This window comes from Natator depressus, chromosome 10 (assembly GCF_965152275.1).
Source record: "Natator depressus isolate rNatDep1 chromosome 10, rNatDep2.hap1, whole genome shotgun sequence".
In the NCBI taxonomy this organism is placed as follows: domain Eukaryota; kingdom Metazoa; phylum Chordata; order Testudines; family Cheloniidae; genus Natator; species Natator depressus.
This window is the reverse complement of record NC_134243.1, coordinates 49,224,144-49,243,750: the sequence shown is the minus strand read 5'-3', so window position 1 is coordinate 49,243,750 and position 19,607 is coordinate 49,224,144. Positions and strand designations below refer to the sequence as shown.

Here is a 19,607-nt window from a genome sequence, read left to right as displayed (position 1 = left end):
CTTAGGAGCAGCTGATGTTGATGCCAAGCTCCAGCTGCCCTCTTGGTTGCCTGCAGCATTGCAAGGGGAGAGGTGAATACTGCTCCATTGCGGTTTCCTTGCTGGGCTATGGAAGCCCACAGAACAGTAGTTGGACTGACTTCACTTGGAGCCTAGAGACAACTAGCAAAGAATGACCTTCCTCCCCAATATAGCCACCCAGGGCAGCCCAGGATGGGAAGAAAAGCAGTTATGGCTCCTCAATTTTATGCCCCAGCCTTGGCATTAGTTAGGGGAGCATGGGGGCTACTCTAATTTTCACCATCTGGCAATGTTCCCTTAGGAACCATATGCCCAGCTGGGGATAGCCTCATTGCAAGGTGCTGTGGCCACTCCAACAAGGACTGCTTGCAGGGATGCATAGGAGCTGGCTGCACTGGTGTTACACCTGGTGAGGACTCCCCTGATAGGGCTCTTCAGGGTGTTTTCTGTTCCTTCTACACTACCTAAGCATGATAAAGGGCACAAGCCCAGAAATCTGCCCCCAAGTATTGTCATTTTGAAACAAGGTGTTGGCCCTCAGGCTGAAAAGGCTGGAGAGCACTGCTCTAGAAGAACCTTGTGGAGGTATTATCTAATAGGTATTCAGAAAAATATTCACCATTGGCCTGTTGAAGAGGGAGATGTACCCTCACCATTATTAGATTTGTTTAAAAACACCACATCTCAGTTTCTCCTATAACATATCCACTAATTCAAGGAACTTTGGTCACCTGGTATTTCTTAATCAGAGCTGGTTTTGTAGGTCATACATTACATTTCACAGTCTTTAGTGTTGAGAAAATCTCAATACTGAAGGATCAGGCAGTCAGCATCTCTTTTCTCTCTCCCCTGCACTTCATAAACAAGTGTTTTTAAAATCTGCATTCAATACAACTTAAAACTGTGTACTTTGGTTACAAGACTGACAACAATCCATCTCCTACCATGTGTGATCATTCAAATCCACGTGTTTTAAGGGTGCAAAATCAAAAGCAGACAATAAATGACAGTCTCATGAAAACTTGTCATATTTCCATCATTTTACAACTTCATCATCCTTCCCATGAAATATTGAAGGAAATCATCAGATGGTAACTTCAGAAAAACAACAACACAAATACTATCCATTTAAGGTTTTCTAAGAGGTAGGTCTCTTCACTAACACCTTTAAATGATAAATAGTGTCTGAAAACAACTAAGACCTAATCTTTAACAATGCTTCAGTAGCTTTGAAATATTTTTATTTTAATCACTGTTCTGTAAAATGACTGGATTCAGTACATTTAAAAATTATGCTAATCTGACTGGCATGTAAACTAGGTAAGATATAAAAAAATTAAAAAACCTCCTAGAAAGGAAAGGAATTGTGAATCCATAACAGATGAAACAACTAACATAATCCATCCCTTCTGGAAAACTGATTTTTCTACCTTGTTGTAAAAGTACAAATAAATTATACATTTCACTCACAGAAAGCTTCTCTGACTACTTCTGAAAACATATCCTTAAGTGTGCAAGTTCACAATGCCAGATAATTCACAGTATGGGGGGCAGGAGGAAATCACACAAGAGACTGTTGCCATGGTTACAGTTTTTGTAAAACAGTAATATAAATTGGATCTTTTCAGTAAATACAGTACCTAACTGCTTCTACTAAAAACAGAAGTAGGTCACAGTTCAAATAAAAGTAAAAATAAGTCTTAAGATACACAAGTTTGTTTAAATATAAAATAAATATTATAAAGGGAAAAATTAAACCAAGTAGTGTATGATTCAAAGTCACCTAATTTTTTATATGTAATTGGGACCAAACAAAAAAAAAAAAAAAAAAAGAGGATTTTCAAAATTCAGGACACAGTATTGAAGAGAGCAGGGGATCTTATGATATTAGCAGGACTGCAAATATTCTTTATTTCAAACTCTCTCTCTTTATCACCTTCCCCACCTCTCTCTGTTTAATCTAGCAGAGAAGAGGCTAATGTTACACAATTTCACTAATTGTGGCATAATGGCATAAAATCTGCCTCTTCCACTGCAGATCCTATTAGTTGCACCTCTCCACCTCACAATTTTCCCTGAAAGTTTTTCCTCCATTGCCCACAACATATCCTTTAATTTCTCACTCAGGTTATTTTTCCAACTGTATTACCTCTAAAGCAGGACAAAGCTTGTACGAAGAAGGCTATACAAAATGTATTACACTGCATCTTCGATGGAATTTCCTCTAACCTAAATCTGGCAGCTGGTGTTCCACTCTTTCCTATGCCCTCCAATAAAAGTTTGACATTTCACTTTAAAATGCACACACCAACCTGCAGTATTCAGAAGAAACTAGGTGCTAAAATAAGTTCAGATCATCCTACTATGTAGTTTGGCTCATGCTAAAAATATCATTGGATACTTAACCAAGCTAAATTTGTTAGTGTGGACAGAAAAGAATTTTAAGAACTTTTCTCCTGAAATTTCAGAAGATGAAGATCCATTTATCAAAGGTGAAAACAGAAATGTGTGCTCCACCTATAAAACAATGGGAGACCCTCGTTAGGGTTTTCCACTGCTTTATGAGCTGTTCATGCTTCAGCAGGATGCCACAGCAGAAACACATTTAAGCCTGTTTGATAAATCTACTTTAACAGTCTCCTAAAGAGGTACAAAAAATGGCCTCTTGTAAAAATTACTTGTAACAAAAAAAAATATCTATTTTTGGCATTGTTATTACTGCACATAATTCTGCCTATTAGGAAATTGTCATCGTCCAGTCCACAGTCCAATTTCCAAATTTAGCCCGTACATTTCAGCTACTAACGAGTTAAACCTTTTAAAGTTTTATTACCATTTTATAAAATGTTTCCATTTGAATAGATAAATGCAGGAATGTCAGTCATCTTTTACTTTATGGAATAGTAAGTTCATAATTCAAATTGCACATTGTTATGCATGAATTAATATGTCAGGTTCTGAAATGTGTGAGTGGGACTATAGTATAGTATTCAAGAATGGAATTTTTGTTTAAACAATACATTAAATCAATTAATTAGTCTTTTCTAATAAACTGTTTTTGCAACAGATTTCTTTTAAAGTTAGCTTGCTATTGAAACTTTTTCACAGTATTTAACATAATATAGAGCTTTAAGAGTTGACACTTTTAATGCAGCAGAACAAACCAATTGTCTTGCTATGTTCACTTGCAACAAATGTTGGAAGAAGTTCTACTGCTATATGTATTTTGTAAAAAAAAAAAATATATATATTTTTTCTTTCTTTCAGTTTTTAATACATGCAGAAATACTGTACCTTGCTGTCTTTCATCCCTGCTAAATGCTGGATTGCTCCAGATATTCCAACAGCAATATAAAGTTCCTAGAAGAAAAATAATTATTAGTGTAAGTGAAAGTGTGTAACATCTCACTGAAACTATAACAAAAATCAGTACCGTATAGTGTTTTAATATACAAGTAATTTCTTGTCTAGATTATAGAAATCCAGAATAGCACATTGTGCTATGGGAGCACTATAGGCAGATATCCCAGGGAACAAGATTTGGTTCTCTTGTCCTCTTGGCCAGTTTTAGGGTGGGAAATAAAGACAAAAAAAGTATCTGGCACATGCACAACCACAGTGATGCCCTGTCTATGTGAGGTTTGTAGTGTTGTAAATGCATCATAGTACACATTACTCCTTAGTTGAAGGATGGGACTGTCATGGTTGGAAGGTCTTTCAGATTCTCGGAAAGATTTTTAATTTAATTTTTTTCCTATCAGTTTTAATTAATTAATACAGGTTTATTTCTAAAAAACATTTTTAAATTTCAATTTGAAACTGACCACCTTTGCTAAGGCCTAAATTTACTATAATCATTTAAATTAAGCACACACAAAAAGAATAATATTAAGCAGTATATGTTTGCTACCCAGTTTCGAAGAAAGTCACCCACTGACCTAGTCACTGGCTATGCACCTGGAACCAGAGTTTGCTGACACGCTAAACCAGCTTTTGACCACAGTAACCTCTCCTGCAGGTGCAAGGAACAAATATTTTTTTCTTTTCAGTTTACTCAGCTAGTTCAATTCAATAACTAGTTCATTCAAAGTTAAGAAACCAAGTGGGAGTGGAAAAAGCAGGAAAGCTTGTTTTTCTCTTCCAAGCCATGAATAAAAACGAGGTATGAGAGGGTGAGATCTACTAGTTCTAAAACTGAAGGACACAATGACCAGAAACAAATCAGTTCTATTTGCTAACTACAGATAATTTAGATCAACTGTTTAACAAATCAGTTATGTTTTGCATTTAAAACTATTTTGAAAAACTTTTTCTATGTATCAGCACACGTAAGATTTTTTTTAAATTAAATAAAACTTAAACTGTTTTTGTGCATATTTACTTGAATTTTCATCCTAATGCAGCTTGACACAAATCTCAAGAGAAATTAACTATCTAGTAAATACAAAATGCAACACTCACCATATTCTAACAAAAATGTAAAAATTAAAAATCTGAACAAACAAGTTAAGTTACACAACAGTTTAAAGAAATGTGCATAGATCAAGTGAACCCACCCGGTTAGCAAGAAGCAGCGTCAAATTTAGTGTACATTTGGGTTGCAAAACAACACATTTTTATGTTACTAACAAGAACCAACCTTTCTTTAGAAAAATAAAGTACAAATGCAAAACATGATTAAAATCAATTATTTAAATCATGACTAAAACTGGTGATTTAAATCAATCCACCCTGCTGCTATCTGTCTTGGAGACATAAATAGGGCTTAAGTCACCAGGGTTGTCAATGTGGAAACTTTTACATACTTTACATTTGAAATGGGTAAGAATTTATAAGCAAATAAATCTAAATTCTTCAGAAAGGCTTATTAATATTGGCAGTCTTAATTTATAGAAGAAAAAACTGTTTCCCCTTGGTTTGAAAGTCATCCTGACTACAATCTACCCAAAGCCAGGCACATTTTGAATTCATGGAACAATACTTTTTGGCCAACAGCCCAAATTTCAGTCAACACTTTATTGTTTGGCTACCTTCAGAAATTCACAGAAGAGAACCAAAGAGTACTTTTCACCTTCTCATTCATAAAGACCAAGACAAGGAGCTACTAGCCAGAAGGAAGGTCTAAGTTAAGTTATCATTTCTCAATGCCTCTCACTCACCCACTTGCCATTCAATGTCCTCCATTTTGAAAACAAAAATTAAAACAATCTTAGTTACAAAACCCAGTTAGTTTATAACACCTATATTGCAATGCAGAAAGAGCATAGTGTACATTATGATCAAGGAGGTAAGAAAGATTTTACATTTTTTTTAAACCAAAAAGTGTTCTAGTTCAAGTTAGCATTTCTGAGTCAGCAAATTCATCAGGGACCCAAAAAAACCCGTAAGTGGTGGTTTGTATGTCCTTTCCCCACATGCTTTAGCACATCCCAAAGAACCACACAATGCCAGCCTTTGTCAATTTAGCCCTTTATCTTACTTGAAATATGAGCAATCCACCAAAAATTACCATATATAAAGACAGTAGAATGCAGAATAGAGCACAAGGATAAAGTCCCCAATAGAGTACAACAAATATTCAAAAGTGATAATGTAGCAGTCCTTGTCCTTAACCAGAGGCCTTCTCCAAGCCCACACTTTAAATCTTGTTACAGTGCTTCAATCACAAACTTTGCTAGACACAAAACTGAAGTCTCATTTTTGATGCCCCCGCTCCCCAGCCCCACACATACCCACCCCACATTCCAGGCTTAATTTGGAGAAAAATCAGCCTGAAGCCTCTAATCTTGATTTCTTCCATTTTACAAGAGGCAGAAAAGATGCCCCAACTTTCCCTAGTCTTTATTGTACCCTTCCCCTTCTCCCAAGTAACTGAAGCACTTTCCCATTTAGCTTTAAAGTGAGCTGAAATCTGTTTTTCCTTCTGCAGGTTTAGCGGCCCAAAAGCTACAAATTGTGTGCCAGAATCTAGATCAAGGAAAGGGACTAAAGTGTAGCCTTATTGGCTCTCAGCACGTTTCAACTAGAAAGCCTTGGATATGGCAGTTTCCCTTTTTTTTTTTCACCTCAGTTTAACTGCTACCCACTGCTGTTCAATTCTTCCCTCTAAAGTTACATGCACAGATCAAGTTTAGAATCCAGAGTTTCCACACCCTGACTTATTTTAGCAACTCCTGCATGGGGCTTCTGCTTTCCAAGGACTGAGAACACCTATCTGAATGGCACATTTTATTCTATTGGATCCCAGCACACAAATATCAGACAGTAATGAGCAATGCTACCACATAAGCCAAATTCCTGCCCCATTCCTCAGGGGAAACAAAGGGGGGGGGGGGGCTTCAATTAAGATGGCTGGATGCATAAATTAGGAGAAAATTTACTTATTTCTGCCAAACTCTTCTTCAAAAATGATACTTTTAAAATTTTACTTTATTCCTATGGATTCATGAAACTTTCCCAGTTTACATAGAAAACACTCTCAGTGATAATTATATGGAAGAAGTGCAGAGTGATGATAGGATATTTCCTTTGAATTTAAGAAGTCGATAAAAATCAGGAAAAATATGAATAAGGCTATGAAATGCATCTCAATTCTGAGCATTTTTCAAAGATATCCAATAGTTGGAGACTACAAAATTCATTGAGCTTCCCCCCCACTCCCCTTTACTCAATAGATTCCTGCTTGGAGTCACCCCATTTTAACTGCAGCTGCTATGTCTAACAAGTGTAATGTAATATGTACACAGAAGGAACCATGGTTAGACTGTAATATTGTAATTATCCCAAAGGAGAAAGTAGAGGCTACATGAGAGATTAATCTCACATTGTATTGTTTTTTTACTACAACCCTCTTAAAAAATTTTACTGTAATATGATTTTGAGAGAGATTCATTAAGCGCTGGTCTTCTAGACTACTGGGTTCCTCTTGTCAGTTTGCTAAACTTTAAAGACCAGTCTTTGGAAGGAGTCCAATTTATCGAAAGCCAGACACTCATGTCTATTTCCTATTAACATATCTAGGAAAGACAAAGATGTTTTTATTAAAAGGTCACTTATACACTACCAGATTTCTCTGTCTTAAACATACAGTTAAGTCTTTTAAGACCTATGCACATCACTAGCCTTTTAGTTTGCCTGCCTTCCGCTTCCCAAGTATGATATCCAACCCATTTTGAATGGTTTTAGTTTGTGTGGTAGATCACTTCAAGTAAGCAACTTTTACTTGAATGTGTAATTATAAAGACACTGTGCAGAACAGCAAGTTTCCTATTAGTAGTTCCCTATTGAAAAAAGAATTCCAAGTATTAAGAAGGAGACTCAGTTTACATAGGTTACAGTTTAATTAAAATGTACCAAGCTGATTGGACCAATAAAATTTCCACGCTGCTAGGTGCTGATGTAAGGATCACCAAGGAAAGAACTGGTCACCCACAAGGCTCTCAGATCCCCTAGATACCAAGATAAGGAAGATTAGGCAAGCCATATTTCCCCCGTTTTTATTTAGTTCTTTTAAAAATATAAAATCTTCCACTTCCATGCCTTTACTGAAACCATGAGCTTCTACCTCAGCTGTAAGGTGAAGTCTTTGGAATTATTTGTGCTGTAATAATGCCTAAAGTCTCTAGTCAAGTCTGTGGCTCCCTTGCACTAGGTGCTGCATAAAAACACAAGAGAACATGAAGCCAGATTCTGTACTGATGCTCTCAGGAGGCACAGTCCAGGTGGATGGTTGGCAAAAACAGGTTTACACCATCTGTGTGTCCTACAGATTTGGAGTCCCTGGAGAAAGTTAGAGCCCCCTCTGGGGCTGTTCTAACTTTCTGTGACATATGTCAGCCCTGTGCTGCTCCTGCATGGGAGAAATTTCACCAAGAGGGCACGTCAGCCTCTTTACATCACTGGGGTGGTAAAAAAAGGGCAGTCGTGGGGCCAGATTCTGATCCATGGTCCTTGCCCTGAAGAGCTCTCATTCCAATCTGAAAAAAGATGCAGCAAGTGAATGCAAGTAATATGCGGAGGAAAGGGAGAATGATATTAATATGACAACATGGCTATAAAACTATATGCTCAGGTTGATGGCTTTGAGTAATTTGAATGTCCTTCAATATTACCAAGGAACATATACATTAGAAGGGTTTGGTAAATATGAACAGCACAAGTTTAAGGAAAGGGGAAAGAGGAAAGCTGATGAGGAGATGGTATGGAATCGAGGAACCAAGAAGCATGGAAGATGAAGGGACACTGAACAGCATACGAGGGCAAAAAGTGGAAAGGTAAAGAAGCACGAGCAAGACAACACTAACAAACAACAGTCATATTTAAATTAAAGAGGTGCTATTTGGGGAATTGGTGGCAGATCCATCAGGACAGTGATGGAAATATGTGAAGGCAAGGCAAGGGCCAGCAGCACACACACACACCCCTTGTGCCCTGACTCCTCAAGAGGGCTGCAGCAGCAGCTAGAGATGACTCTGTGTGTGGCTGGGAAGTTTGTAACCTGCCCAGACAACCACACAGTAATTGCAGAAGCGGGAGTAAGGGGGCAGGCAGAGGCCCAACTCAAGCATTCATCCCTGGCAACTCTTAGGGCTGTAGCAGCAGATTTGAGTCAGAACAACTCTAAAGAAAGAGAATCACCACTTACAGTCCTGATTTTGTTCTATGTACAATCTGGATTTTGACTCAAGTTTCAAGCAGCCAGAATTCTAGGCTGAGAACAATTTTTACTCCAATCTCTCCATGAACTACCAGTTCATAGTCAAATTAAATGTCCCCAATCCTGCAAACCCTTACTCAAGTAATCCCAGTAAGGTCAATGGGATTCTTATACAGAATTTTGTAGGATTGCATCTGAAATCCATATACCCAGTTACACTACGTTTTATGGAGTGTCACCTACAAGTCACTATACAGCATAACAATAGGTCAATGCAGAATGTTTTTCATGTGTACACAGATCTGCAAATTTATGAAATGATGATTTCCTAAATGTGCCATGTCTTGTAACGTTACTTGATATTTACTTGTAAGATAATTTTAAAATGCCCAAGGCTGCCTCAGGGCAGTTACATTTGCTTAAGAAAGCCACAAGAACAATTTTAATTCTCATTTATAGTATGAGTGGGAATTCTCTTAAGGTACTGTTTTGTATCTTGCACAGGTGTAACACAAGATGAGGTAGTTGCTTTGCAAATGTGCTATCAGTGCCTATTGATTTTCATCCCAACTTTTGAATTACATTTAAAATCTTCAGTGTACATCAATTTGTCATCATTGCAGTGGTATTCTTTTAAACAGCTCGTTTAATGAACCCCTTTGGCACATGTACTCTTTCTACAGATAGCCCAGAGATTTTATTTTCTTTGAAAGAGTGAAAGGACAATGAAATTAGAAAGAAATCTTAGTTATGAGAGTTACTTCACACGAAGGATCCCTTCCAATTACAAGCTATTAACCCAATAAAATGTTTTATGGCTTGACACTAGTTATATATTACACTGTGTATCAGACAATTGTTCCAAAAAAATGTACTAAATAGTGAGGTTGTTGAATATCTTGCATTCAAGTAGCAGAGGGTTATTAAACAGTACACAAAGTATTGCAGTTCCATCCAGTCCTAATCTTTTTCACTTAAAGAACCTTTATGGACTTTGATCAGCCAGGGCATGTAATTACTCTTAAGAAGCATGCTTAAGGTGTCTGCTGGAGTACAGGGCCATACAGCATTTTCTTTCTGCTCTCTTGGGAACTGCACATCAATTGCTTTCAGCTAAATGCACTCACATATGAATATTTTAGTACAATTTAATGTTTCTGCACCAACCCCAAAGGAACAGAGCATCAATTTGTGAACACAGTTCTCTTGGAGTTAAAAGCAATGCTGGATAATGCAGGATGAAAGGATTGTCAATCTTTAGCTTTTTAGCAAGTCAAAGAAAGGTAGTCTGTAAATTCAGTCCCAGCTGCATACAAACATCTCTTTAAAGTTCGCTGCTACAGAGCTACTTTTCAACACTAGTGAATTTTCAGAGGAGACAGTCCAAAAAACAAATTTCCTAAGCATGGCCATTTTCCCCAAAGCTATTCCCATCTGCTAACTACCCAATGACCTCAACTCAACCATTTATACAATAACAAGTGCGTCTGCTGGTCTGTTAATAAAATACCCAAATGTAATGCACAAATAACACACTCCCACAAAGAAGCTAACTATAGGTGTGAGAATACAAGTAATTCACCATGTGCTCGATTACTGAAACTTTAGCTATCTCAGTATGCTCTTGTACCTATGGACAATCAGGAAGTAATGAAAATTTTGTCCATATAGCTATTGATAAGCAAGTAGGGGGAATACTATAAAAAAGTGAGTACATACAAATAAGGAGGTCCAGATGACATGCAGCCTAGGGACCTAAGGGAATTAACTAGTTCACTTACTGTTAGCAATTACTTTGAAAGGGAGTCAGAGATCTGAGAAAGAACATGAATACTGGAAGAAGGACGACATGGTACCAACCTCCCCCACAAAAAAAAGAGAACAAGTCTAATAGATACCATTCACCAGATGGGACAAGTAAATAATCCCAAGGAAAATAATGGAATAAATATTGAGAAAAGAATTTGTAAGCACTTGAGTAACAGAACCATGAGCCATTAATATAAAGAATAAATCAGACTACACAAAATATTCGATTCCTGTTTTTCCCCTGGTTTAATAATGGAATTAGCAGATTAAAAGAATGCAATAAAGCAGCTTTGAAGTATATGATATTACCTCAGATGGACTGTACAAAACAGTCAGAAAAGTGTGGTGCATCGCATGAAGGAGAGATTGGCTAGTGCAGTGCTGCATAGAAAAGTAGATTTTCATTTTTTTTGTCCAGCCTTCCTTTAAATGCCCAAAGTGATGGAGCTTCCACCACTCTCCTGGGGAGACTATTCCACTAACTAATGTATCTCAGCACCAGGAAATGTTTCCCTACTATTCAGGCTCCATTTTCACTTTCTCAAATTCATTCTGTTATTCCTAGTTATATGGGATGTACCACACTTAAGCGTTTGTCTACACATGGAATGAGAATATCTGCATAATATTTATTGTGCTTTAAACTCATACCCTACCTTAATCCAAGTTAATTCTGAAATGTACTCAAGTGCCAAGTTATTCTTCTCCATACTTGGTGTTTGTGCCCTTCAAATATTTTAGACTTAGATCCCACCCTTAGTCACATCTATTAAACCAGGGATTCTCAACCTTTTTCTTTCTGAGCCCCCCGTCAACATGCTATAAAAATCTCCACAGCCCACCTATGCCACAACTGTTTTTCTGCATATCCAGTAGATTAAAAGCCCATGCCAGCATTAGGAGCTAGCAAGCAGGGCAATTGCCTGGAGCCTAAATTCCCTGTAAGCTATGCGGCCACGCAGCAGCCTATTTAGCACCACACAGGCACTCAGGGAACCCGCCCCGGCCCCCAGCCGCAGCCCAGATCTGTTGCAGCCAGGGGAGGGGCGCCTATCCTGCAGACCCAGCCCCAGAGCTGCTGCGGCAGGGAAAGGCACCCCTCCCCTCCAGTGCAGATGCTGCTGTAGGAGAGAGAGCTGGGGGGAGTCCTCTCTCCCCGCTGTAGGCCCGGAGCATCCTCCTGCACCCCAAACCGCTCATCCCCAGCCCCACCCCAAAGCCCTCACACCCCTGCATCTCAGCCCTGAGACCCCTCCCACACTCCAAACCCCTCTGCCCCAGCCCACCCCCATGAATTTTGTTATGTGCACCAATATGAAGATGATGTATCACACATCACCCCCATATTGGTGCACATAACAAAATTCATTCTGCACATGGGTGGCAAAAAATAGAGGGAACACTGCCCAGGGCCCCAGAGGGGCCCGTGAAGCTAAGTTGACCAGTTTTTGGCTTCAGACCCACACAGCAGGGCTCAGGCTTCGGCTTCAGACCCACACAGCAGGCCTCAGGCTTCAGCTTTCTGTCCTGTACCCCAGTGAGTCTGATGCTGTGCCTGCTCACTGGTTTATTTTGGTGGACTCCCTGAAACCTGCTCATGGCTCCCCAGGGGGCCGTGTACCCCCAGTTGAGAACCACTGTATTAAACTATACCTATTTAGCTCGTTCACTTTTTCCCACCTAAATCAATTGCTCCCATAAGCTAGATAAATGTTTTGTGAAGTTCCTCCAACCTGATAATAATGTATTTTTGGAAATATGGGGTAAAATCCTGGCTCCGTCCAAATCGATGGAAGCTTTGCCATCAAATTCAACAGGGCCAGGATTTTACCCGCTGTGCTCAGACCTGAGTGCAGTACTCTAGAAGTGGTCACACCAGAGCCATAAAGGATTACTACCTCTGCTCTGTGACGTGTCTCAACATACACAATCCTCAGCAACAAAAGCTGTTTATGCTATCTAATGGGTTTCAACTATTATCCCTAAGTAACTTTCTGAACTTCCTGCTTTCTCTCTCCCACTTAATCTTGTCATTATTTTTCTTCTGAAATATTAGTTGCAACCACCAATGACAATAAAATTATTCATAGATTCCAAGGCCAAAAGAGACCACTGTAATCATCTAGTCTGACCTCCTGCATAAAAAAGGCTGCAGAACTGCCTCCAAATAATTCCCAGATCATATCTTTTTGAATCAAAATTGAATGTTTTTGTAAAATTGTCGGTGATGGAGAAGCCACTATGACCCTGGGTAAATTGTTCTAGTGGTTAATTACTATCACTGTTAGAAATGTCTACATTATTTCCAGTCTAAATTGGTCCAGCTTCCACAACCAGCCATTGGATCATGTTACATCTTTCTCTGCTAGACTGAAGGCCCGATTATTAAATATCTGTTACCAATGTAGGTACTTATCAACTGTAATCAAGTCACCCATTAATCTTCTTTTTATTGAGCTCCTTCAGGCTATCACCACATGACATGTTTTCTAATCCTTTAATCATTCTCATGGCTCTTCTTTGAACCCTCTCCAATATACCAGCATACTTCTTGTAAATACCAGAACTGGACAGAGTATTCCAGCAGTGGTCAACCAGTGCTAAATACAGAGGTAAAATAATATACTTGTCTGGAGATTCCTGTTATTTATGCATCCAAGGATCACATTAGTTTATCCTTTTTGGCCATAGCATCACTTTGGGATCTCAGTCAGCTGATCTACCAAGACACCACTCCCCCCACCCCTTTTTTTTTTTTTTAAAAAGAGTTACTGCTTCCCAGGATAGAGTCCACAATCCTGTAAGCATGGGCTACAATCTTTTTGCCTAGATGTATACCTTTAGCCATATTAAAATGCATACTGTCTGCTTCCGCCAAGCTTACAAAGCAATCCAGATTGCTCTCCATCAGTGGCCTAACCCTCTTCATTATCTACTACTCCTCCAGTTTTTGCCTTATCTGAAACCTTTATCAGTGACGATTTTAGGTTTTGTTCCAGAATCACTGATAAAAACGTTAAATAGCAAAGGGCCAAGAACCAATCCTTGTGGGACACCACTGGAAACACACCAGATCTATGATGAGTCTCTGTTTATAATTGCATTTTGAGACCTATCAGTCAGCCAGTTTTTAATCCATTTAATATGTGCCTATGTTAATTTTATATAGTTCTAGTTTGTTAATCAAAATGTTGTGCAGTACCAAGAAAACTCCTGGAAACAAGTTATCTGAACCAGCTGACTTTAAAATGTCTAACTTCAGTAGGTGCTGTTTAACCTCCTCCCAAGATACTAGAGGAATTAAAAGTGTGTGTTACATCATCTCTTTTTCCCCCAAATACAAAACAGAAATATTCATTGAACACTTCTGGCTTTTCTGCATTATTGATAATTTAACATTTCCATCTAGTAACAGACCAATAACACTGTTAGAATTCTTTTTGTTCCTAATACACTTTTAAAAGCTTATTATCCTTATCTCTGCTGGCCACAGATCTCTCCTTGTGTTCCTTTGCTTCTCTTATCAATTTTCTACAATCCCTAGCTTCTGATTTATATTCATTACTATCAACTTCCCCTTTCTTCCTTTTTTATATACATCTGCCTTTACTTCCCCTCTAAACCAGGTCAGTTTTTTAACCAATATAGCCTTCTTCCTCAGCTGTGGCTTTTGATGTATCTAGTAAAGTATTCTTAAACAATTCCCAATCATTCATATTTTTCAGATTAAATTCTTCCTTCCAGCTGATTTGGCTCATAATTATAGTAGCACCTGAAGTCCTAGGGTCAGAGAAAATGATTAAGGGGATGGGAGAACTTGCAAGAAAAGACTGGAAAAAAATCCCACTGAATAGTTTGTATACATGACAGCTAATGAGTACAGAACAATTATCTACAAGTATATGAAAAGTGTCAATATCAAAGAGAGGGGAGTTTTAGGGTAGTCCCAAGAGGAGATAATGGGATGAAAGGGCAAATGGATAGCTTCTTCTTAGTAGTGAGATCATTTTAGATTCTGAAGGGGCAGCTTTCATGGTTTTCCCAAGGACCACTCCACTTGCCATTTAAAACTAGAGAGGACTACTTCAAGCAGAGGACATGCTGCTCTCCTTAGAATCATCTCTCCCAGCATTTGCTAGAAGAACAGTTTCAGCATCTACAGAGGAAGCAGGCTCCCATAGAGTTTCAGGGGACAAAGTCAGGAGCAAGAGGGGGAGAAACTAAGGGATACCATATTCTCCCTTTGAATACCTAAAGCAGCATCAGAGTATGTCTTTGGACTTGTATCCCCTCACATTTGCCCAGAGAAATGGAAGGCCTAGCCAATGGCAGCACAGCTCTTGTAGAAGCTATGTGGCCATTGTGAAGAGGATAGCTAAAGAGTAGCAGAGAGGCACCAAATCTCTGTGGGACCTGCTGATCTCTTTCCTGCAGATCTTTAAGGCTGGAAGGCCACATCACCTGCCTCTCCTATAGCTTCTCTAACCCTCATCCAGCCACCCCAACTTCAAGGTTTTGCAGGACATTATATAAGGTTTACAACAATTTGCTGGCCCTCCTGTGCCCTCTATGTAGGAGCTTACAAGTTTAACAGCTTCAAAATTCAATAGCTTTAATAATTAAATGCTAGACTGAAAATTCTGTACTTGATAGAAAATCCTGCCATGTGTCAGTTCAAGAAGAAGTCTACACACGATTATAGGACAACAACTCTGCTAATGCTAATAGCTCAAATCTCCATGAAACACCAAGGTGTTCTTTTCTAAGTGACAGGTTTCAGAGTAACAGCCGTGTTAGTCTGTATTCGCAAAAAGAAAAGGAGTACTTGTGGCACCTTAGAGACTAACCAATTTATTTGAGCATAAGCTTTCGTGAGCTACAGCTCACTTCATCGGATGTCTCTAAGGTGCCACAAGTACTCCTTTTCTTTTTGCTTTTCTAAGTGGGATACTATCATAAATGTGACATAAGTACTTGTTTTCATGTATCTAAACAGTTGATAAAAACAGTATTTTATTTTCCTACACACTATTTTTTTGTGGACATCTATGCAGGGGGGTATATTTTAATTACGTAAATTGAAGTCTCTGCTTCAGAACCAAATTCCCTTATCAGTTCTGCAAGAATAAGTTCACCTGGTTGGGAATGCAGTAAATCCCCAACTATATTAGTGTAATGAATATTTACAATAATCTAAAAAAGTCTAATAAATATTCAGACATTCACAAAAAGACCTTTAACAAATTGAGTATCCAAAACCACTTAACTTGAGTGTCCTAAAAATAGTTAAAAAAAAAAAAAAAAAAAAAAAAAAACCCTAGTAAAACAGGGACAGCACATGGTACTTATTTTAAGGAACAAATTCCATCCATTAGCAGAATTTTTACATGGTCAATGTAATAGAAGATGAGCGTCTTTTTGTAAACAACATATTCTTAAAGCAAAGAACACAAAATAAGGTTTCATGTCACTAATATTAAACTAAATTGGATATATAGGATTTTTCAATTAGTGAGAAAAATTTTAGCTTAAGATTCAGCAGACACATGCTACTGCTTATGCCTAACTATATTCTCTGAGTTCACAGATAATCTTAACACAACTTGCCTCCTTATCCATAAACTTAAATGCCCAGTAGGGGAGTTTTTATTTCGATATCAAGAGTTTCAAGAAAATACTGCTAGTGTAACAGACATTTGGAATCAACAGTAACAAAGTCTACATTAAACTAAAGTAATAAACCCCAATGTCTTAAAAAATCTGGAACAACAACTCAAAACTATACAAGAGCACCATTACCAAAGCTCCAGTCAACCAGAAAATGCACGAAACTCAAGAATGAAAGTACATGATTTTACAAACACAAAGCTATTGTGAAAGTTAAAGTGTACCATGAAATATACTGCACAGAGCTACGTCTCATGTCTATAATGGAACATTTGTATTTGAAAAAACAAAAGGAGTACTTGTGGCACCTTAGAGACTAACAAATTTATTTGAGCATAAGCTTTTGTGAGCTACAGCTCACTTCATCGGATGCCTCATGAAGTTGATAGATTTCCACTCCATACGGCTAACTTCAGTGCCTTGCATAATGACAGGTTGATGAAGTGAGCTGTAGCTCACGAAAGCTTATGCTCAAATAAATTTGTTAGTCTCTAAGGTGCCACAAGTCCTCCTTTTCTTTTTGCGAATACAGACTAACACGGCTGCTACTCTGAAATTTGTATTTGAGTTTCTTATTCAACTAATTTCTCCAGTCACTGAAGAAAAGTGAAAGGTTTTATGGAAGTTTTCTAGGAACATTCCAAGAAGAATGTGTGTTTAAAAAACAATACAATTGGCCATATGGTCATGTATTAGCATATTAGCATTTCAGAAAAGCTCTTAACTGAGCAAAAAAAACCTCATAAGGCTGTGGGGATTCACAGTGTGTCCCGTGATGCCTAGCTAAGCTGGGTTCTTAAATCTGTAGTCAGTCAGCCAAGGAAAAATTAAGGGTTAAGGACCAAAATTTCTCCCCTCTCATTACATCCATAGGAAAAAAAAATAAGGAGAGAAAAAGAAGTATCTCAGAGCATTCCCTGCTTCACCAATTAACAGGACGAAAGCACCTCCCCCACATTAGCAGCCAATAAGAAGCAAGACTCACACACTTCTTCCCCTGCCTCTAAGCTCTCAGAATTAGTCTCCTCCTTCCTAGTCCTTAAACAACAAACCCAATTCCAGATCCATCCCAGTCCCGCACTGGGGCTATGCAAGCAGCTATAAATAGAATAGCTAAAGCATACACTGAAACACTTTCCCCATTAGAAACTAAAAAGCACAGAAAACCACAGACATCTCACACTCCAGCAGTTTCTTGTAGCAGAGTCATTTCCTGCTTTTTACAACAAATACAGCTATGCATGATTTAAGTCAGAATTCAATTCTATCTAATCTGAGTGGAAAACTAAGAAGTCGAGTAATGTGATTAGTTAATATACAAGGATACTTTGTGACTGCATTCAAGTAAAAACTTTCAGAATATAATGTACTATAGGCTCCTGCTAAACTGTCTTCATAGCAAAGGTTGCAGTCACCCCTTTCCGATGACTGTTCGGTATCCAGTACTCCTTTATTCTATTTCAGAGAATCCAATTATATTACTTTTCTAGGTGAACCTCCTCTTCAGCTACAAAGACACACTCTCTAGCTAAAAAACTGAAGTGACTACAAGCTTAAACTAGTTAACTTTCAGTAGGAAACATTCATAAGAGGTCAAGTACATGCATTTTTAGACCTTCACATCTAAGGCCTGGTCTACATTATGAGTTTATGTCGGATTTAGCAGCATTAAATTGATTTAACCCTGCACCCATCCACACAACGAAGTCATTTTTTTCGACATAAAGGGCTCTTAAAACCGATTTCTGTACTCCTCCCCAACGAGGGATTAGCGCTGAAATTGACATTGCCATTTTGAATTAGGGTTAGTGTGGACGCAATTCGAAGGTATTGGCCTCCGGGAGCTATCCCACAGTGCACCATTGTGACCACTCTGGACAGCACTCTGAACTCGGATGCACAGGCCAGGTATACAAGAAAAGCCCCGGGAACTTTTGAATTTCATTTGTTTGGCCAGGCGAGCTCATCAGCACAGGTGACCATGCAGTCCCAGAATCGAAAAAGAGCTCCAGCATGGACCGAATGGGAGGTACTGAATCTGATCGCTGTATGGGGAGAGGAATCCGTGCTATCAGAACTACGTTCCAAAAGATGAAATGCAAAATATTTCAAAAAATCTCCAATGCCATGAGGGACAGAGGCTACATCAGGGACGCAACACAGTGCCGTGTGAAACTTAAGGAGCTCAGACAAGCATACCAGAAAACCAAAGAATCAAAAGGATGCTCCAGGACAGAGCCCCAGACATGCCGCTTCTACACTGAGCTGCATGCAATTCTAAGGGGAGCCGCCACCACTACCCCACCCCTGTCCGTGGACTCCGATGATGGGGTACTCTGGGCCATGCCTGAGGATTTTGCGGACAGGGAAGATGAGGAGGAAGACGAGCTTGAGGAGAGCACACAGCACACCGTTCTCCCCGACAGCCAGGATCTTTTTATCACTCTGACTGAAATACCCTCCCAACCCAACCAAGCCGGAGAAGGGACCTCTGGTGAGTGTACCTTTTTAAATATAATACATATTATAAAAGCAAACGTTTTTTAATGATTAAGTAGCCCTGAGGACTTGGGATGCATTCGTGGCCAGTACAGCTACTGGAAAAGTCTGTTAACGTGTCTGGGGATGGAGCGGAAATCCTTCAGGGACATCTCCATGAAGCTCTCCTAGAGGTACTCTAAAAGCCTTTGCAGAAGGTTTCTGGGGAGAGCAGCCTTATTCCGTCCTCCATGGTAGGACACTTTACCACGCCATTCTAGTAGCAAGTAATCTGGTATCATTGCATGTCAAAGCCTGGCAGCGTATGGTCCCGGTGTTTGCTGGCATTCAAGCAACATCCGTTCTTATCTCTCTCTGTTATCCTCAGGAGAGTGATATCATTCATGGTAACCTGGTTGAAATAGGGGAATTTAATTAAGGGGACATTCAGAGGTGGCCGTTCCTAGTGGGCTGTTTGCCTGTGGTGGAAAATAAATCCTCCCCGCAGTTAGCCACGTGGTGGGGGAGAGGGGGGAAAAGAGGAGCCTTGGTGCTGAGCTGTTCACGTTTGGCTAGCAGGGATCTTCCCTGATACCAGCCACACAGTGGGGTGAGGAGTAAAGCAATCATCCCAGAGAATTGGATGTGGGAAGAGGGGGGTTGGTTTGGTTTCTACTGCTGCATGTTAACAGGAAAACTGCAGGACTAAATGGCCAACTCAATGTGCTTTGCTTGGTATGGGAGAGGAGGGCGCTGCTGTTCTGAAGGCTGCAGAAGCCGGAAGACTACGGCTTACCATGGCTGCCTGCAAGCCAAATTCTGTTGCCCGGCACTGCGTGTGTGATCTCTAATACCAAAGCCGCAGGCACTCAATAGAAGATGCAAAATGCGACCTTGTACCAAAATCACATGTGCTATGTAATGTGAATAGTGCTGTTCATCGTGAAAGAGTATAGCCATTGTTCTGTGAAATGTA

The 19,607-nt window shown here is 39.2% G+C and overlaps 1 protein-coding gene across 2 annotated transcripts in view; it reads right to left on the bottom strand.

Moving 5' to 3' along the window:
• ETFA (electron transfer flavoprotein subunit alpha) overlaps positions 1-19,607 on the bottom strand; it is a 46,678-nt gene that overhangs the window by 8,813 nt on the left and 18,258 nt on the right. For both annotated transcript variants that reach the window (XM_074966053.1, XM_074966054.1), the window contains exon 10: positions 3,316-3,381. In XM_074966053.1, the coding sequence (XP_074822154.1) occupies positions 3,316-3,381 (66 nt within the window). The remainder of the gene's footprint in view (positions 1-3,315; positions 3,382-19,607) is intronic.